General features: G+C 43.2%; 1 protein-coding gene across 1 annotated transcript in view; it reads right to left on the reverse strand.

Moving 5' to 3' along the window:
• Positions 1 to 22,193, reverse strand: part of ZDHHC8 (zinc finger DHHC-type palmitoyltransferase 8) — an 85,618-nt gene extending 63,425 nt beyond the window's left edge. Inside the window, exon 1 of the mRNA XM_063144155.1 lies at positions 21,888 to 22,193. Within this exon, the coding sequence (XP_063000225.1) occupies positions 21,888 to 21,991 (104 nt within the window). The 5' untranslated portion in view covers positions 21,992 to 22,193. The remainder of the gene's footprint in view (positions 1 to 21,887) is intronic.
• Positions 22,194 to 22,505: the final 312 nt, after the last annotated feature.

Genomic DNA, 22,505 nt, shown 5'->3' on the forward strand with positions numbered 1-22,505 from the left:
TCCACTCCCAGTACCCCTGGCTGTGCTATGAATCCACACCTCCAAAATGCATGCCTCTAAAATCACTCAAGAAATCATAACTTTAGATACCCAGGAGGAGGTACAACACATACACTATCCTACAGGCATCAGTATCTGAAGCACATGGTCAAATCTCCCCTTGCTTGCTAGCTCCTAATTTATTAATACTATCTGTAGTGTGTTTGTGTGTTGAAAAAAGGAAATAAATATGACTTACAACAGCTTCAGTACAGATACTGAGAAGTGGAGATGAATGGCCAGCGCACACCTTAGACTTGTACAGGATACTAGGCAGAGATCAGAGCCGGAAATTAAAAAACTTTTATGGCCTTTGGCTTTTGTATATACAAACATTCATCAGGTTGACATGGGTAGGACATGCTATTTTATAGCCACTGAGACACAAACAACTGAATTTCTGGTAAAACGTAAGGTGCCCTATGTTGCTCTCTAAAAGCATAGGGAAATAATGAAAGCTGTCTAAGACTCATGAGAGCCACTGCCAATCAGAGAAGTTAATATTGGGCTAAATTAAGGGTCGACAACTTGTGGCCCCATAGATGTATTAGCCTACAACTCCCATGATCTCTCACCATTGGCTATACTGGCTAGGGCTCATGGGCGTTACAGGCCAAATTGGGATGTCACAAGCATCCAAGTGGGTCCAGGAGTCCATCGGACTCCCCTGCGTCTGGACCCCTGGATCCTGCTCGCTGAACTGCGGTTCATTTGGGGGCAGGCTTGCTGAGTGCCTCGCGGCTCATTGAGCGCCTGATGGGGCAGCCTGTCCCCTAGCCAAGCTGCCATTTTGGAAAATTCATGCCTGTAATGTTGGCTGCCTATAATGTTGGCACTTCATGGCTGCCATTTTCACAACATGACCTTACCGGGTCCTCTTTGTGGATTGTTCTTGATTAAAAACCCATAGGTCCAGGTTTGCATGTAACAACTACCTACAATTCAACAAACCATGGTTAATTAAACCGTGATTTGTTGTTATGTGTGAACCAGGTCAGTATGACTCTCAATACCAGTTGCTGGAGAACATCAGTGAAAAGGCGTTGGTGCCCTTGTGTCCTACTTGTAAGCTTTCTATTGTCATCTGGTTGACCAACATATAAACAAAGTATTGGACTAGATAGGCCTTTGGTCTGATCTAGCATGGTTCTTCTTATATTCTTACTAAGAGACCATTCTAAAGACTGAAATATAGGCTCCAGAGTTTGCATCCATGAAGAAAACATTCTAGACGCTTCAGTTCATCAGGAGATCTCTAGAAGACTTCTGTTTACAGGTAGTAGCAGATTAGTAGAAAGTCAACTCTGAGATATGTTATTTTAAGTCTATGTTCATGAATGAGTTTGTATATGAAAATGGACAAGTTAAAGCAGCCTCCTGAAGAGATCTTAGTGATTCAGTGTTATGACTGCATATGCTATGTGAATTGTACTGTGTAAGTCTCTTACACAGACTTGTAAGAGAGTTATGATGCATGGTAATTTGAATTATACTACAATTACATCTTCTCTGTGTATTTTTGTATGTGGATATCATGTTAGTTAACAAATATATTTACAGCTGAAGATTGTGTCTCTGCATGAATATCTTCTTGCTCAATTTTGGGGATGTAGGAACTAAATATAAACAACTTGATTAGACCAAAATGGAAATACTTGAAGTAACGATTTGATTATAGATTTTAAAATTGAAGCAACATGCTGCTCATTTTTGGCTTGATGTATATGTATCTTTCTCCTATAATGTAAGGAAATTGCAATGTTTATGTGCCAGAAAGATCTTGGAAGTTGCTTGTCTTCAAATACATTTGCTAGATTTACAGTCCTATTAAAATGTGGCCTTTATCTAAAATTACTTTATTTAAACTGATGCATCCAAATAAATGAAGCATACCTTTAAATCATACACCACAGGAAGCAGCAGCAATATTTGCTTAAACAACACAGAAATGCCAGCAGATGGATGAGAAAATGAATGAAAGAAAAAGACACACACCTTGCCTTCTACAAAGTTACTCGGTTTACAATGCTATATGTTGGCTCATTGACTGATTTGCACATAATGCTAATCCATGGTTTATTTAACCTATGGATTGCTGCCCTACTAAGAGTTTGTCAGGCAGACAATCAAACAAACCATGGTTTGTTTTCTCAATCCCTGGTTTGTTTCCTTCCTCCTTCGCCCACTCCCTCCCTTTATCCTAAATGTCTTTGTGGATGCTGTAGCACTGGTATGTAGTGCAGCTGGGTGTTTTTTTTTTAACCACTCTTGCCTGCCACCTCTGTAACCAGGTAAAACAACCCATGAATAACCCACCATTCTGGATTAAGACTTATTGACAACCCATAGTTTAAACAGCTCAGAGTTCACAACCCGACAACAAACCTCTTTCTGGGTCGTTTGTAGTTAATGGACCATGGTTTGTTAGTGTGGCTGGTTTCATGCATCATAACAACCCAGAATTCAACAACCCATGGGTTAAATAAAACATGGGTTAGCTTTGTGTGTGAACCAGGTCCCTGTATCCCAAATGCCTTTGTGATGCTGTAGTACTGGCCTGTAGAGCTGCTGTTTTTATTTGTTTTTAACCACTCTTGCTTGCAGCTTCTATAGCCTGGCAAAACAACTCATAAACAACCCACAGTTCTGAGTTCGCACAACACAAAGCAATGCAATGGCAAAACTACACAGACCCAAGAAGGCCTGCAGTTCCATCACACAGTAGCCTGTTGCTCCAATTGGAATGTGACAATCCTGACATAGCCAACACCTTCAGTCCCCGCTCTGTAACTTGGCCATTTGAGTGGGATGATAGCTTAGCAACACTAGAAAGAGACATTAATGCTTTTTAAATTATCATATTGGTTCAAAACAGGAAATGGCGATGCTGTCTATTGTCACCACACCTATTTCACTCACCCACTCACACATTTTATTGCTTATCCTCATGCAACTCAATTAATGGAAACTGGAGAGTTCAGAGGATGCAAACCATCAGTAACCGAGTTTTTAAGTGTACATTTTGAGGCCAAGAAGTTGTAGCGTGAGGAATCCAGAGCTTAGAATGGTTTGCCTCAAAGTATTTTCTGCCCTTTCTGTCCGGCTCATACAGCAAACAGTCCAAATCAACTCATGGTGCAAAACAGACCAGGGCCAGAGCTCATAGATGATTCCACCCCGCACCCAGTACTTCCCATGATTCCAGTACTTCCCATTTGTGGGTGGACAGTGCAGGTTTTGGCGACACAAGGATACAGGGTCAGAAAATGACTTTATTAGTATACAGCAGGGATACAAAAAACTTTAGGTCTGGGGACCAAATCTATGGCCCCTCCCCTCTCCCTTGCTCCCCACCCCCCTTTTCCTTTCACAGATCATTTATGGTTTTCAGGCTTTTGTATAGATTTCCCCCTATCCCCAAAGATGCTTTTTCTGAGGCTTAATTACTGACAGCAATTCAGCTAAAATATGCCAGCTGTTTTGATATTTTGTCTCTCCTCCTTTTTCCTTCACCTTGCCCACCCCTAGAACATGGCTTCCAAGAGTTTCTTCAAAACAAAATCCAGCCCTCGGTTGGAAGAGGTTCAACATTCCTGGCCTACAAGATTGCAGTCCTACTCATAGTGCATACAATCACCATGGTTTGTGCTACTATCAGTTCTCAACTTTCAGAGCACCACAGCCTTCTCTGCTGTGGCACCCCGGCTGTGGAATGAGCTCCCTAAAATGGTTTTCCTGGCACCTACATCATACTCTTTTCGACGCCAGTGAAGACTTTTATTCCCCCAGAATTTTCACTTATCATTTTAGTGTTTTAACTTTGCTATTTTAAACCTGTCATTTTAAATTTGTATTTTAAATCTCTGCATTGCTGCTTGGTTTTATTCAGGTTGTACTTTTATATTGTGTTTGATACTTTGCACGTTGTGGTTTTAATTTTTGTGAACTGCCCAGGGAGCTTCAGCTATGGGGTAGTATAGAAATACAGCAAATTAAAAAATAAGACTATTCTGTGCAATTGGACCTGACTGCCAACTGTGTTCTCTTTCACTGATACGAACTGTGGCCAAACACGCCAACTAAATTGATTCCTGTTGCCAGGAATCGTCCTGGTTCTCTCAATATCCTAAATGGTGCTATACTTAATAATTGGACAGAGGGAAGAAAACGACAGCTATCTTGGTTCTGAGAATGCTCACAGCCAGGTCTACAGCTCAGCCAATTCTGGTTTGTAAGGGCTGCATGTTTTGTCTGCTTGTAGACAAAGTTGACAACGCTCTTCCATCAGCCTTATGTAAAGATGAGTCCCCCAGAGGGTTCCATTGCACACATACAGTCACTTCTTGTTAGTTTAGAAAGGTTGGCACAGGTCACTTGCCAGAAGATGAAATTATGACGCAACATCCATTTCGACAGCTGCTGCTGGAGGTTATCGGGACAAGATGTGCTGTCAAATGGTAACTTATAAGGTATTCCCTTGCATGGAATTAAAAGAACACATTAGCTTGGATCCAAAGATCCCGTGAGCTGAGCTCTGTTTGTGCCACATTCTTGGTGGCAGAATTGGGGGTGGGGGTCCCTTTGTAGCCCCTAAGCCGGAATTCCTAGCTTCCTACAATGTCTGAATGAATCCACTGAAACCCAACTAATTTACACCTTCCACACCTTTATTTCAACTGCCGTGTGATGTTGTGGGGTCCCATGGGACCTCCAATGGCATCTACGAATGGGTTCCCAACATGGTGTCCACAGACACCCAAAAATATTCCTTTATTCTTTATTTATAAAAAAAATGTACTTACATGGATTCGTATGAAATGCATACAATCCAAGTGTGGTCTGCAACAAAAGTGGACCAAATATTGAAAGTGTTCTAAGGTCCTCAATCCATTGCATTATAGGGAGTGAATGTTTATCCTTCCCATGTTGCAATATCAGCCTTTTAGTTGTCAAAAGGGTGCAGGAAATCCATTTACACTGTCCATTGGTTAATTTCCATGAAGCAGGTAAAGAATTTAAAAGAGAGTGAATATTAAAGACTGTTCCATTACAAAATTTATCTGTGTAATACCACTCTGAAAAAAAAAAAAGCATCTACTGGACATTGCCAAAACATATGTTTAAAAGAAGCATTGGCTTCATTGCACCACCAGCAATTAGCTGAATTAGATAATCCCTTATTAAAGAGATGTAGTAGATGTCCAATAGATATCAACCTGTTGGTTGTATTATTATGGTTTTAATTTTTGTGAACCGCCCAGAGAGCTTCGGCTATTGGGCAGTATAAAAATGTAATAAATAAATAAATAAACAAATAAATATCAAGCAAACGTTTTTGCTGAATAAGACACAGCCGAAGATCCATAGATGCTAAAGGTAGATGCCATAATAACGTAAGAAGAGCCCTGTTGGATCAGGTCCACCTAGACCAGCACTCTGTTCACACAGTGGCCGACCAGCTGTCAGCCAGGGACCAACAAAGCAGGACACGGTGCCACAGCACCCTCCCGCCCATGTTCCCCAGCAACTGGTGCATATAGGCTTACTTCCTCGGATACTGGAGGTAGAACATAGCCATCAGGGCTAGTAGCCGTTGATAGCCTTCTCCTCCAGGAATTTACCCAACCCTCTTTTAAAGCCATCCAAATTGGTAGCCATCACAACACCTTGTGGTAGTGAATTCCATTGTTTAGATCCACCCATTAGGCATTTTGTGATGGTGCCCACAACAGTATCTCAAATCCCAAATGTGTCCATGAGTCCAAAAAGTTGGGGACCCCTAGGTTAGAGTGTTGGACTGGGGCTTGGGAAAGCCAGGTTCTAGTACCAACTCGACCATGAAGATCACTGAGTGACTTTGGGCCAGTCACAGACTCTCAGCCTAACCTACCTCACAGGGTTGTTGGGAGGATAAAATGGAGAGGAGGATAAAATTAATTAATTAAATTAATTAAATAAATCTGCTCTGGAGGTTTGGGGGGGGGCACAGTGTTGCCATCCTCCAGGGCCTCTTCCTTTCTTTGCAGCTATTTTAGCGGGGTGTGTGCTTAATCAAGGAAAGTCTGGTATATCCAAGAATGGCGGAACGAAACCCTCAAGTAGTTGAGCAATTGTGCTATAGCACAGCGCCACCTAGAGATGACGTAATGGAACATACAGGAAGGCAGAGAAGGAAAAACTCCAGAGGGAATAAAACATGTGTAGAAAGATTGGATCTTTATCCCACAAAGAATGCGGCTAGAATCTGGGTAATACCCTGACAACTGGTCAATATGGCAACCGCAATGTCATCCAACTGTGGCCTGCCACAGATGCCGCCAACAAGCAAACCATTATGAGCATCAGCCGTCTGCATCCAGTACTGTATACTCTGAAATAAGAGCCAACCTGATGTTATTGCTTAGAAACAACACAAAGAGAAAAGCATAGCGGAAAACCTTGCAGTGATTCGTGTGTGTGTGTGTGTGTGTGTGTGTGTATATATATATATACACACACACACACATCCATCCATCCATCCATCCATCCATGAAGCTATTTCCAGAAGCTTGGCAGAGATGCAGCAAAACCGGACTGCTTAGGAATATATTTATCAAATGCAACATTCCAGCAGCTTTTAAGCAATTGAAACATAAGGGCAAAGTGAAAGCTAATCCGTAGCCTATCCTAAATGTGAATAGGAGGAGATGGTTTTAAAAATTCATTGCAGTTCTTCCCAGCTAAAGAAGAATCCTTTGAAGGCTACTATGCCATTTCAACAACTGGCAGAGCAATAAATATATATTTTTCATGCGTTACACACTTGACATAAGGCCTACTCATCTGAAAGCGTGGTGCAATGGCAGAATGCAGCTACCTTGGTGAAACTAAGCAGGCCGAGGCCTGGCCAGTGCCTGGATGGGCGGCCAGCTGAGACAAGAAGTTGCAACGGGCTATATATGTCCATGAGCAGTCCTAGCGGCATTTCAGAGTAGCCATAATGATGGAGAGGGAAATACCCCAAGAGTATCCACCTTCATCCTCTTTTTGTCTACTTCCTTTTCCTCCCTTTTTTTTGGAGTTTGATCGTGTGTTCTTGTGTTGTTTTAAATAGCTCAGACCGTTTGCGCTTCTGCCATTCCCTTTGGGGAAACGTTATTCCACTGACATGCAACAACCTGAAAAAAATGGCCAACAATGCAATGGAAACATGCAAAGGAGGAGATGGAAAGGCCGTCTCAAGCTGCTGTGCCTTTTCTCGTTGAATGTTAAGGAAGGTCAAGGAAAACATGAGGTCAGCATAACTCTCTTGCCGGAATTGAGGACATTAAGAGAACCCACTCGGCCAGAAATGCAACAGAGCACACACAGGTCACCAGACGGAGGGGCTCCTTTAGGATTCAGAAGATCTCTTTGGGCAAACTCATAAATTGTTAGCCTCCTTTGCTCCTTTGTCATTTATTTTATTTATGTAAAAGATTAAAACATTTCTTGGCTACCTTTGACAGCGGAACTCTGAGGTTTATGGGTATCCTATGCAGGGCACGAGGAGGAGCAGAGGTGATCATTGCCTTCTATCCTCCCTCCCTTCATTTTTCCCTAGAAAGGCTCTTTTTTTTGCCTGTCTAGCTGGGGTGGGGGTGGGTTCCGAGGGGGAGGAAGGAGGCTTGCAGAGGCTCAGGATAGTTCATATCTTGGCCTCTCAATCTCTTCCCTTCCCCACCCACCAAAGTGGCTCCTTTCCGCCCTCTCCAAGGTCATGTTTCCAGCAGGTGTGGCTCTTTCCACGCTGGCTGCAAGGGAAGGGGGTTAGATCTCCGATTCTCCCCTCTGAGGCTGTATAGGGACCATACAGTTTCTCCCTAAAACATTCAAGCTAGGGAAATGTAAGAGAAACACTTTCCACTGTAGCAAAGCTTTTCCCTCTCCTCTCTTAAAGCGCCACTGCTGGATCAGGATTAGTGCCACAGTACGGATCAGAAGAAGCATCCCAATCGCGCCTCTGAAATATAAGAAGTCGTCAGTCTAAGGATTCTCCGTCCTGGCAATTGACACACCCAATGCTGATCTGAAATTGACTATCGCTTGAGACTTCCGATTCTAAATACAACCCAACTCCAAATGGGTATGGCACAGATACGGAGGTGGGAAACACAGAAACTATTATTAAGGTTAGTTAAGAACATACGATTCCCAAGATATTAAAAACAATTTTTAAGGAAACAGCAGATTGAGATGGAAAAATAATTAATTTCTCAGATCTTGAACTGCACATTCTGATACATCTGTCTCAATAACCCTACAACATAAGTACAAGAAATACAACTTGGCATGCAAGATTAGCCCAGATAGAAGGAGATAAACTAATGTTTAAAGAGGACAGCATTAGACTATTAAAGTTTTAAACAATGACTGGGGAATGTTTGGAGACAAGACACATTCCAAGTTGCATCGATGGGTAAGACATGTGCATTTTTAAAAAACAACAGCAAAAGCAGCTGACTCCAACATGGATGCTTGATTTCTGGTGTCAATGGGAGGGCAAGAAGATGACAAACCTTGCACGTCATCTTCTTTTTAGCACATTAAAAAAGCCCTATTTCACCAGATTAGATCCAGGTGCCACATGTATAATTCCTAATATTCAGCAAGCTATCCAATTTTTATTGGTGTAGGAAATAACAGTGCTTTGTAATAAATAGTATGTATATCCCTCATTTTAAGATTTTAAACAGAATTATTTTTTTTAAAACGGAAATATTTATAGCCAAGTTCTAACCACTTACCACATTCACTAAATCAAAGTCTGTGACTAGGGTGTACTGGAAAGTGGAGTTTGTAATGTATCAAGCCTTACTGTATTGCACACGTGATTAAGATGTTAATCGGGTTCCAAACTGCTATTGTTTAAGGTGCTCTGTATTCTGAAAAGAACTTATTTAATTTTTGATCTTAATAGTATTCAATCGAAACATGGCAAGAAATGTATTTTACTGAAGAAACAACCATTCAATACCATCAGTACCACCCAGTGCTTGGGTATGATGGAATTAAGTTTATAAATCCATCCAGCCTCATGCTTTGTGTAAGCTAGTGCTGTCCTGCCCCTCATATCTTTTCAATGCACCAAATTTATTTATTTATTTATTTATTTATTTATTTATTTATTTATTGCATTTCTATACCACCCAATAGCCGGAGCTCTCTGGGCGGTTCACAAAAATTAAAACCATTCAAAGTATAAAACAACAGTATAAAACCATAATATAAAATACAATATAAAAGCTCAACCGGATAAAATGAGTTTGCATCATGTTGTTGTTCAAAGAAATATTTAACCGTTGGAGTTCTGATGCAGCTTTTGTGTTCCCCGATCCTGACTTCCCTTTCCCTAGAAATCATGCCGATATGCAACCGTGGGCATGGGCACTGGACAGCATAGATGACTCTGGATGTATTACAGTTGAAAAATTCTTTAAGGCAGTGGTTCTCAACCTTCCTAATGCCGCGACCCTTTAATACAGTTCCTCATGTTGTGGTGACCCCCAACCACAAAATTATTTTCGTTCTTCTCTACACGATCCATTGTCATGGGATGGTTTGCTAATGAAAATAATACATAACAATAGCTTTAATAATACAAAAGAGGATACATGACATAGTTCACTCAATACAGTTTCCTAAGACCATCGGAAATATGTGTTTTCCGATGGTCTTAGCAGACCCCTGTGAAAGGGTCATTCGACCCCCAAAGGGGTCCCGACCCACAGGTTGAGAACCGCTGCTTTAAGGCAATAAACTTTATTATCTTTGGAGTTATCAAAAGATCTTAATCTGACACAGTTATTGCAGGCACTGCAATTTCCACATTTGAATTGTCCTACATTGATATTATCTAGAGTGGTTAATGGTGAGTCCCACTTTTGTATGTACTAAGATGTCTTTCAAATTGGATGCCCGTCTGAATGCAAACATAGGAGTATTTCAGCACCTTAAAGATACCAATGTTTTAAAATGATATTTTTAATCTGTACAGTAAATCCATCAAATGTTATGGGAATAATCATTCAGTTGTTTTCCTCTCCTCGTTCCTTGGACATCAATAGGTCTGTTCTTCTGACAGATTTGGCTTTATAAAATGCTTGTTTTAGGACCTTGTATGGATAACCTCTTTTTTCTAATTGTTGCATCAATTCTCTAGCTTGTATGTAGAACAAGCTAGAACAAGCAATGTTTTTATCCTGGTTTTATCCTGGTCGTGCTTTTTATATTGTATTTTGTATTGTGTTTTTAAATTGTTGGTTGTTTTATTATGCTCTTCATGGTTTTAATTTTTGTGAACCGCCCAGAGAGCTTTGGCTATTGGGCGGTACAGAAATGAAATAAATAAATATATAAATAAATTATGGAACTCACTGCCATAGGATAGGATGTAGTGATGGCCACCAATCTGGATGGCTTCAAAAGGCGGTTGGATAAATTCCGGGAGGCAAAGGCTATCAATGGCTACTAGCCCTGATGGTTGTGTGCTATCTCCAGTATTCGAGGCAATAAGCCTGTGAGCACCAGTTGCTGGGGAACATGGGTGGGAGGGTTCTGTTGCACCATGTCCTGCTTGTTCATCCCTGGCCGATGGCTGGTTGGCCACTGTGTGAACAGAGTGCTGGACTAGATGGACCCTGGGTCTGATCCAGCAGGGCTCTTCTGATGTTCTTAACTCTCTGGTTTGACTAATTAGGATATTCCTAATCCTTAAGAATTGGGAGTAGAGCAGATTCCATTTTAAAAAAATTAGGATGGTAACTTCAAATTCCAGATAGGAATTAGTAGGTTTTCTATATGTACTGATCTGGAAAGTTCCTTGGACAAATCTAATTTGCATTGGATCTGATTATTATTATTATTATTATTATTATTATTATTATTAATTTATATAGCACCATCAATGTACATGGTGCTGTACAGAGTAATATCTATGATATGACATATCAAATTTAATAGTGGAGTGTAGGTGATTAATTGATTCCCTGAATTCATGGTCTGTTCTCAGAGCCCTGCCAAATGATAAAAATGTCATCTAAATACCTTTTATATAGCAGAATTGCCTCTTTATAGGGATTATCTATGTTCAGTATATATTGTCTTTCAAATTGGTTCATATATTACTTTGTACTGAACCCAATTGTTCTTCATTTTTTAAAAATTATCTTTTAAATAATTGGGGATTACAACTCCAGTTTGCATAAAATTTGTAATCTATATTTATAGTTTATTGTATTAATGACTTTTAACTTGTAGTAATAGTGCTATACCTGTGACTTTTCCTGTTGCTGTACATTGTATGTCAAGGTATATATACATTTCCCAGTCTTCGTTTGCTCTGATCAAAGTAAGTGCAATAAGAAAATTTGTGCAGAAAACACATATGGCAAGTAATAATAGTCATCTGTTTAGAACGATGGAACACAGCTGCTATGGGGTGGAGTTTTCATATTGTCCTCTGCAAGGTCTTCCTTGGGTAGGGTGACCATATGAAAAGGAGGACAGGGCTCCTGTATCTTTAACAGTTGTACTGAAAAGGGAATTTTATCAGCCTTCTTTGGGAGATTGGCTCAGGTTAGAGGGCAGCCTGTGAGGTTTGGGTCTTCTTGTTGACACAGCACTCTGCAATTCCATTTAGAGAGTCTAACAGAATTATAGGCACTGCTAATTAGAGAACAGCAACTGCTGTAAGAGCCTGTCTATCAGAACCTGGACTGAGAGAGCAATTTTATTGCCTTATATGAGTAATTGGTGAGGGCGGTGTGTGTGTGTGTGTGAGGTGGCGATGGCAATGAAAGACATGAGTTGTCAGATCTAATCATCTTTGAGCAGGCAACAAGCCACATCCAAGTAGTGGAACTGTAGCACTTAGGGAAATGATCCATCATAACCACGTGAGTCGCCCTTGCAAAAAAGTGGCAGTTTAACCCATATTAAAGACTACAACTATACAACTCACCACTAGGATTAGGAGGGGTATCTTCAGCCAGCTATTCAGTGAACAATTTAACATAAGGTCAAGGGTTGGATGCTCTCTCCAACATCCGGAATATCTCCACAGCCTTTTAAAATAAAGCGACTAGCCATTATGGACTAGAGTTGCCATCTATTCTACTTTACAGTCCTTGTGTTTATTTGATGGTATCTTCCATTTGAAGGCCTGTTCAGTCCAAGCCTGGTTTTAAGATAAAGAAGCCTAAGTTGAATGACTGGGAGCTTTGAAGTTGTCCATCACTAGTAAGCACCTGGTCAGCAGTTGAAGCAGGCACACAGGGAGCTTTTCTACACAAGGTTATTCACTGGCTGTTAATCAGTTGTGTCTACTTTTGGTTTTGTCACAGAACTGAGTACTCTTCTAAGGGAGGAGGGATCAGGCCAGTAGGGGTATCAAAGAACTGTAGAATCGTAGAGTTGGAAGGGGCCTATAAGGACACTGAGTCCAACCCCCTGCTCAATGCCGGAATCCACCTTAAAGGATACCAAACAGGTGGCTGTCCAGCTGCCTCTTGAAGGCCTCTAGTGTGGGAGAGCCCACGACCTTCCTAAGTCATTGGCTCCATTGTCGTACTGCTCTAAGTACAGCTGGGCATCTGCCAGGGGGTTAACCACTCCCCAGCAGGGGCCCATTGACAAGAACAACCTGGAGTTGCTCCTCATTACCATAGCAACCAGCTCATTCACCTGCTTCTCGCTCTGGCCCAGACAATGGTGGTGGTGAGAAGGTGGAGCAGGAGGCACCACTGCCTCCTTGCTCACTGGCTCTTTACCTCTCAAGCAAGCAAGTGGTAGCAATGATGGCAAAGAGGAGCAACAGCAACTGGTGGCCATGGAGGTGAGAAGGCAGAGTCACTGAGGGAGGGATGTCTTGTCCAAGGTCCTCAAAATACTGGAGCCAGTGTTGGTAGGGATAAACGGTGGCATTTTGAGAGACAATTGTGAAGAAATCGTCTGGCTCAACATTCCACGAACCAAGATACTCCCGTCCTGGCAAGGAGAGGGACTTTTAGTCAGTTGAACGTTTTCATTTAAATTGCTTCTCCTATTTATAAATGGAAAAATGGTCAATATAGTTTAACAGCATTCCACTGGGGACCTCCTCAATTCCAACACAAGCAAGCCGAGAGATGGGATAGCTTATATGGAGTTAATTTCAGCATGGCTCCCCTCTCTTCGGCCTGCTATTTTGGTTGGGCAAAGGATTCTTAAGACTCGGTTTGTTAGCAGAATGAGAAGAGAATTTGCCGGCTGCTTAGGTCATGCATGTTCGTAAGACACAGCTGCAGCCCGCATCAGGAATAGCTTTCCTAAATTTAGCCATTTCAATTTTTGTCAACCCAGGTACATGATTAGTACTTAAATGCCATTCTGACATTCACCAAACAAAAGGAGGTGGTAAGAATGTGTTTGATACACAGGGATCACTGAGCAATCATGGTCCCCCTTATGCACCTGTTAAGTGTAGTTGAAGTATGGAAGGATTTTTTGGTTTGCCGAAGAATCGATGACTAGTTGTAAATGACGGAGGAGAGATTAGGGTGGGGGTGGGGCTCTTCTGTGAAGGAAACTATTATTTCACTGGAAACCGACTCACTGCTAGATTTCACGTTCCCCCAAATGGCAGATAGTTGATCTGCCATTGTTGCTATTTCTGTTGGTCCAGATATAAAAGTACTGGACATCTGTGAATTTTTTGGGGGGGTGGGGAGTTCAAATAGAAAGCATGGCTTTTCATCATAGGATCATAGAATAGCAGAGTTGGAAGGGGCCTACAAGGCCATCGAGTCCAACCCCCTGCTCAAGGCAGGAATCCACCCTAAAGCAGCCCTGACAGATGGTTGTCCAGCTGCCTCTCGAAGGCCTCTGGTGTGGGAGAGCCCACAACCTCACCAGGCAACTGATTCCATTGTCGTACTGCTCTAACAGTCAGGAAGTTTTTCTTGATGTTCAGCTGGGATCTGGCTTCCTTTAACTTGAGCCCGTTATTCCGTGTCCTGCACTCTGGGAGGATCGGGAAGAGATCCTGGCCCTCCTCTGTGTGACAACCTTTTAAGTATTTGAAGAGTGCTCAAGGCAGGAATCCACCCTAAAGCAGCCCTGACAGATGGTTGTCCAGCTGCCTCTTGAAGGCCTCTGGTGTGGGAAAGCCCACAACCTCCCTAGGTAACTGATTATCAATATTATCAATATGATTATCAGGGAGAAAAGTCTCCTGTTCGTTTGAAGTGTTCAGGCTCTCTTAAATCAATTTTAGATTCACAGTTGAAGGATAATGGCAGGGGAAATCCTATTTTTTTTGTTCTGGTTCCCCTTCACCCCACTTTAGAACTGAAGCTAGGAGCTGCTTATCATGTTGCTACCAACAGAAGCGGCAGGCTGATCACTTGGATCATGAACAATATGAATGTGTGTGTATACACCACACGATTCTCCCGGGAAATTTGCTCTTCCTTTTCCATGCATGGATCGCAGAATGGAAACTTGGGACGATATTCACTCGGCCCAAACAACAGAGCTCATTTGATTGATAGATATAATGAATTAGGGATGTTGAAGGAATCTGGTTTGGGGTGGGTGGGTGCTGGGTGAATTTTTGCCAGCTCGGCCCCCTGGATGACAGCTCACAGATCCCTGAGATGGCTCAACTTGGCGCATGTGAAGTTGGCAAGCTCACGGTTTCCCCCTTTTTTAAATTTGTGCAAATCTCAATTTGCGCAAACCCACAGCTGGGAATATTTATGGAAATCATGATTTGCGGAAATTCACAACCATAAATAATGCAATTTGTAGGCATAAATGGTCTTTTGCTCGTGTGATTTTATGCGAATTGCACTATTTGTGGCCGCAAATTTGCACAAATCACAATTTCTATAAATATGCCCAATAGCGAATTTGCGCAAATCGTGGTTAACAGACAAAAAAAGATGCAAACTCTTGCTGGATGCCTGCGGACTGTCTGGCAGCTCACCCCGTATGCCTGCCAGGGTCAGACAACTGGCAGGACTCCTGCGAGCAGAGCATGAACAAGATGCAGGAGTCTTTGGCCATATATAGATCTAATATAACCTGTGATGTGACCATTTAACTGGAGATTTTAAGAACTGAACCTAGGACATCTGCAGGCAAAATAAGATAAGCTATGGAGTTTCTCCTGATTATAATCTACTTATATGGCTTGGGTCCAGGTTATCTGAAAGACCGTATTCTCCCTTATGAGCCTGCCCGTGCTTTGAGATCTTCTGGAGAGGCCCTTCTTTCAGTCCCACCTTCTTCACAGGCACGCTTGGTGGGAACATGGGAGAGGGCCTTCTCAGTGGCTGCTCCGGTGCTCTGGAACTCTCTTCCCGGGGAAGCTAGGCTGGCTCCCTCCTTGATGGGCTTTCGGAAGCAGGCAAAAACTTGTTTGTTCCAGCAGGCCTTTGGAGAATAATCTGGTCCTCCATCTATGTTAAGGACTTATAATTTTGTCGTGTATTTTAAATATTTATGTTTTAATATTTTTTTTGGGTACATTTCTTTTCCTAGGTTTTACAATGTATGTTTTAAACTTTGTAAGGCCGCACTGAGGCCCAGTATTGGGCAAAAGGCGGGATACAAACAAATATAATAATATAATGATATTATTATGGTGGTCCATGACCCCAGCTCACACTGGCTGCTTAATTGTTGGCAGCCTTTTTAAAAACAACCACCACAACAACATAATCAAATGGTAATCATAGAAAGTCATCTTGAGAATTTATATTCAGCACGGCAACTCCCTAGCATGTAATTTTAATAAACGCACTTCAAGGCCTTCAACTCTCAACTTAGCAGGGACACACCCAAGGCTAGCAGCTGCTGGACTAAAAACACATGCTCCGGCCATTCAGCTTTAAAGCAAAACAGCCAGGTCCATCTGCTCTGGTGTCTTACCTTGGATTCTTCTCAACCAGCATAGGAAGGTCCCTACACAAACACACACACCTGAAACTTCAGGGTGGCAGGGCTGGCTCAGAGGCAGCCCTTCCGGAGGGAGCTAGGAAGCAGACGTTGTGCGAGTGGGGTGTCAAAGAGCCAAGGAACAAAGCCAAGAGTCAGAGCCAAGGTACACAAGCAGAGCCCGGAAGACCATGATTGCTCAGTCCGATTTGCAGTCCAAACAGGAAACCTTTTACAGCACTTCCTGTTGAGGAGGGCCCAATGGCCAATCTGGAAAAGCGGAGACAATCCAGAGCCCGGTTGTCCGTGAGGATGCTCCAATTTGTAGCTCTGGCGACTCACCCCATGGGGCAGCAGTACACAAAGGCAAAGCTTCCCAATTCTAGGTCCAGGGCTTTCTGACACAGGATTTGAGCCTTCTTCTTGTGCACTCGGGGGGAAAGAACCGAATCCTCCAAGTAAAGGGCCAGAATGAAGAGCCGGGTATTTACTAATTGGCTTGAGAGCTTCTGCAATTCATTCTACCTCAGAGAGGTTCAACCTCTTTCAGCCCAAGGGCTGAACTCAATTTGAGAAAAGCTCTGCATTCCAGTGGTGGGTGGGGCCGAAGGCAGAAAGCAGAAGAGGCGGGGCAAAAGGAAAAAGGGCGGACCCAAAATACCAGCCTCTTTACTTCAAGCTCTGGTATTCGGTCATCCCCTAAATAGGTTCAGCACCTTAGATAGCCCCTTTAGAGCTTTGGATGGTCCTGACCGAAACCCAGAGAGGATTCGCAGCCCCAACGAATTCGGCTGAGTTGGCGTACCGAAGCCGACTAGAGCGGCAGTTAAATCTAACTTCAAGACTCACTTAGTTACTGAGTACCAGAGCTTGAAGTTAAAAGAGGCGGGTATTAAGCACTATGTGAATTCTCCCTGTTTAATTCCACTTCCTAACAATTGCAGAAAAGCAATGGGCTTAAAGGGCTCAGGTGTGAGGGCTACCTCAGCCAGCTTCCTTAGGAGCTCAGCAGCAGTTAGCTTCTCTAGTCAGACATTACACCACAGTCCTTAACTTGAAGCCACATCTACACCATGTAGGAACAAAACAGCTTCAAGAATGCCCTAGTCATCCAGTGGACTGAATTTGACCACCACCACTCAAAGCAATCCAGTATGGAATAAAGCAGCTTTCCAGTCACAGTGGGACTTGGCAAACAGGAAGCTTTTAATTAATAAACCATATAGGAAATGAAGCATAGGAACTGAACCATGTTGGCTTGGCTGGCATCAAGGGTAGACATGGTGGGGCACCTGCTGACCCCCCCACCCCGCCCGCTGACAAGAGTCCCCTGGACTTGCTCCTCCTCTTGGCCATTGTAAGCTCCGTGTTTTCCTGCCTCGCACTCTGGACCAGACCACTTTGGTGGTGAGAAGAAGAAGGTGTAGATGTTACTGCCTACTTGCTCAACAGCTCTCTGCCTGTCATGCCAGCAAGTGGAAGCAGTGATGGAAAAAGGGAGGAGCTAAAATGTTTGTTGACACTAGCAGTAAGAAGGTAGAGTCACTGACGGAGGGGATCCATTGAAGGTGACTTGCCCAAGGGTCCTCAAAAATGTGGAGCTGTCACTGCCTGGTGGTTTTTGACCTCATCAACTGTGTGACAAATGGAGGGAGATGCACCTCATGTCATGCATAGTATGTGGAACGTTTCTCTGTGTGACTGAAGAATGAATGGAAGTGGAGGTGGGAGAGTACACCAGTGCATGCGTGGACTGCCCTTTCCAACCCACTGCCGGGTTCCATGTTTCTAGGGTTAAAACAGCTATACACAGTTTGTGACTCACCAAGCTAAATGCCATATATCCTGCCTTCCAGGTGTTTGACACCCTTCCCTTCCAGTGTAACTTTATCCTGACAACCCTTCATTCTTATAAAATGGGCACAACCTGCAAACAGGAAGCTTTTAATTAACACTGCAGGGGCGAACAGGACTTAGTAAACATTATAGATAAATTGAGGGGTACAGTTTCGTAATGATGCACTTTCTTTACAAGCAGAAGATCCCAGGCACCCCCAATTACAAATAAAGGCACTTATCATGTAGTCTTAACGGCCTTTTCTTAAGCTAGGCAAATAGAGGAGGGGCATTCAGGATCAGAGAAATGGCAGAGGGTGCTTAACCATTTCCCTGCCAGCCATTTCTCTTTTCCAACTACCCCCCGCCCCACCATACTTCACCTCCCAACAGAGGACAAAACCGCCAGGAAGGACAGTTAGACATAGGCAAAAGGCAAGTGGGGAAAGTATGAAGAACCCTTAATGTCTCTTCGTTCCCCCCACCCCATGCTGCTATTATTATTATTATTATTATTATTATTATTATTATTATTATTATTGCTTTAAATGAAGCAGCCGGAATAATGTTACACACGTTTATGTGTAATGCCACATTTGGCTCTAAGAATTCAAAGAGGGCTACTCTAAGGGTCTATATATGCCCAGTTGAATTTTTGACTTTCTCCCTTTGACCAGCAGAATCTACACCCACACACGCACAAATTCCCTCAGTTTCAAAGGTTTTTTTTTTTTTTTTGCCATATTGGTGCATGGGGACGTTTGAAAAACACATCCCAAACTTCCTTATGTGTGTTTAACTCTGGTTGAAGTCCACACAGAGAACATTAGATATTAGGCAGATTAGAAATGTACTAAATAAAGTATAAATAACTTGTCACGCAGCCCTTTGGACCCAGAATTATAAGGTCTCAAGACAGAAGCCTTTAACTCTACTCTCGATCTATCCAGTTCGCTAAGCGGCAGGCCCCATTCCCTGCATGCAAACTTTTATCTCAAAATAATGTATATGCAACATGCACAGCTCGGAAATCTGCAGGACAAACTGAACGCTGCGGGTTGCCTAGAGATAGTCAGATGTGGCAAGATGAAGGAGAAGAAATAGAACGCTTTATGTGTAAGGTTTGACCATCTTTCGCTCGCTTGTCTAAGAGCACAAGACCGGTCCCCTGAGGTTTTTTTTTAAAAAAAGAGAGAGAAATTATTTATAGAAGTAATTAACATGATTGAAACACACAGAGAAACACCAGAACAATTACGCTGCTGCATTAACCTGCAAGGTACCCAACTGAAATTCAATGGAAGCTGGGTTATTGCTCTTCTCATGGTTCTGCATAACAGGCAATTCTTAACGTCAAGTCCCTTTCATGCGCTTCCCTTGTTCCATGACACGAAAAGAGTCATGCTCCCATCTAATATAGGTTGTATGGCATGAAAGATCTAAATCATACAGTGGCTTTAGACAGGCACTTCCTATTTCGGAAATTGCAGATTTTGGTATGGTTGGTGCTCCATAACAGCCTTCTTCAACCTGGTTGCTCTTCAGATGTCCTGGACATCAGTTCCCATCAGCCCTAGCTAGCATGGCAAATGTTGAGGAATTCTAGGAGTTATAGTCCAAAACGTCTGGAGGGTACAAGGTTGGGGAACACTGAGAGGTATCTAAGGTATTGGAGGCCTGGGTTTATGACTGTTTGCAGTAGGGCCTTTTGTGTTACAGCTTTCTCTCTGGAACTCCTTCCCCATTCAAATCAGGCAGGCAAACTTTCTCCCAGGACAACTGAAATACATTTGGGGTTTTTTGGCACCTACTGAAAACTTGCTTGTTTCAACCAGCTTTCCCAGAAAACTGATCTTGTTCTTGTCTTGTGTCACATTACTGACACTTTTACATTTCTACCGACCAAAATGAAAAACAACCAACAAAGATGGCAGCCTAAAAATAAACAATCTGCAATACAACAAGAATTTGCAGAAATAACATTATGCATTAAAAGCCTGGGAGAAGAGAAACATTTTCACCTGTTGCCTGAAAACAACAACAATGAAGTCCATGCCAGCGGAGGGTCTATGGGGAGAGCATTCCCCAACTGAGGGGCCACTGTGCAAAAGGCTCTGCTTCCATTTATCACCCATCTCGCTTCTGAAGATAGTGGCACCAGAACAAGAGTCTCTGAATACTGATCTTAGCAGGCAGGCAGGCTCATCTGGGAAGAAGAGGGCCTAGAGATGGTCTCGGAATATTGTTGTGGAATATCAGATCAAAATATATCAAAGTTCAGCTTTCCTAGTGCTTTGTGGCATGGTTAAGCATCTATACATCACTTATAATTAGATGGAAAACAAGCTTGTGAAATTGAATGAGTGGGTGGGTAGAAGGGGGGGGGGAATAAGAGAATAATTCTTCAATGGCCAGTTACAACAATATCCCATCCTGAAAGCATAGCCCCAAGTTCTTCAAAAGCAGCTTTCATTCAGTAATCATCCTACATAGCAAATCAAGGCCATTTGCACCAGACACAATACTAAAACACACACACACCACTAAACTAGACAACACAACCAACAGTTATCTCTCCTGCCGACAACCCATTTGAGCATCAAGTTACGATGACTCCAAGGACGTTGAAAACCTACATTGATGGAGTGGGGAGCATTTGACACATAAACAATATACAGTTGCAGTCAAAGTCAAGCTAAATCAACACTCCCTGGAGCTGACATATCATGTGCACTCCCTCGAGCTCACATCAAGTAAAAAAAGAGACTGCACACAACAGGTAATAAGCAAAGATTAAGTCTTTTCACTTCCCCTTTCCCTTAATATCATCTCAGCAAGCACATTATATTATTTGGCTGTAAGGAAACTTACAATACCCGATAAATGGATCGCAGCAAACACCCGCTATGCCGACGCTGTTATAGCCCATATAGAGATTATTTTTTAAAGCGAAGGGTATTTTAAGGCTCCTTCCTTTGCATGCAAACTGGAGTGCACCAACCCAAGGCTGCATTCATTTCCTTTAAAGAACCCATAATTCAAGTTCACGGCAGAGATGGAGAAAACTAAAAGGGGGGGGGGAAAGGCTACACATGATACTCATATTAATACATCTACCAGAGATGCAAGTTGGACATTTGGGGGCGGTTGTGTGTGTGTGTGTGTGTGAATACAGAGGCAATGGCTTAACAAACAATTATTAGTTTGATTGATTATTATTTCAAGGAGGAAAGGACCCTGGCCAAGGTGTTCGCATTCGATCCTGGAGCTTTCGGTACCATTAAAAGCTCCATCATCCTGACCTGGTCTCCAAATGCTTCTCTCTCTTTTGTTTGTTTTGCCTGCCAGCCTTAACAAGCCTCCCAACACAGACAAGAAATTTGCTGCAAAACAGCCGCCGCCGCTACCAACCACCCAGAAGCCAATGCTCTCATTTGCTCCACAGCTTGCTAAGTAAAAGGCAAGCAGCCGGACAGGATCTAGCCACGCAAACAGAGCCATGATCTTGTGGCTGAATTGCACCAAAGCATTTGCGCTTCCCAGCACATTGCTCGCTCAAACATACACCAACCCCCCTTTTTTTTCTCCTCCCTCCCCCCCCCCGCATAGAAGAGGTGGGGGGGGGAGAGAAAGAGAGAAACAGGCAGGCAGGCAGACAGAGAAAAGAAAGCATTTAATTGGTGCCTTCAATGTACACAGACAGCAGCCGCAAAAGTCTGATAGGGCTGATGTACCATGAAATGGTGGTTCCCCTATAGGCTGAAGGACGTGAAAATAAATAACCGGCATCCGAAAAATCTCTGCAAAGTAGGCAGCCCCCCCTTCCTCATCCCCCCCTCCCCACCAAGAGGAGGAGGAAGAGGTTTGTTGCGAACCTGAGAGCATCAAGCAGCCACACAGGGGCCTCCAATGCCTCCTCAAGCCAACCCTTCTCTTTTTCTGCCCCCTTCCATAGCAACCCAGCCCCAAAAGCAGCTCGCTGGTCCCACAAGCCAGGCCTGGCTGACCCCCTTCCTCCAAAAACCCACAGTAAACATCCCCTCCTCTTTAAAAACACACACAAAAACACTTACGTGAAAACGAAGAACAAAGTAGTGGATCCCACCAGTAAGGCAGCTGCTGTAGAGACCGGGATGTATTTAGTAGGTTTAAATCTCTTTCCAGTGCTGTTGGGCATAATGTAGCTTACACATCACTAGGTATAAATCCAGAGATTCCAAGAGGCACCAAAGTAGCCAGAGGGAGTGTAAGGGAGATCGGAGGGGGGTGGAGTGGGGGAGAGAGAATAATAATAATAATACAACCCCGAGGTGAAGCTCTTGCAATGCAGAGGCAAGGCAGGGGAGGGGGAAAGGGGGGGTAGGAAAAAAAAGAGGGAATGAGACAGATAGGGGGGGAGTGAGAGAAAAAAGAGGGACCGAAAACAGCTGACCTCTCCAGCGCAGGAAATCCCACCCACAGAAGCCAGCCCACTCGGCTGATGTCAGTGGGCCCCTTAAGGTAGAACTGCAGAGAGAGCATGTGAAGGTGGGGCGGCATCAGGGAAGAGGCATTCAAGGAAGGAAGAGGCGCATAGAACATATGAGGCGCATCATGCGCCGTCCTGCCCTCGAGCTGCTTCTCTTGACCTCATCCGCAGTGCATTTCCCCTCCTCTGCTCTCCTCGCACACACCGAAGCATCTTTTCCATC

Source organism: Elgaria multicarinata, chromosome 18, assembly GCF_023053635.1.
Source record: "Elgaria multicarinata webbii isolate HBS135686 ecotype San Diego chromosome 18, rElgMul1.1.pri, whole genome shotgun sequence".
Lineage (NCBI taxonomy): Eukaryota > Metazoa > Chordata > Lepidosauria > Squamata > Anguidae > Elgaria > Elgaria multicarinata.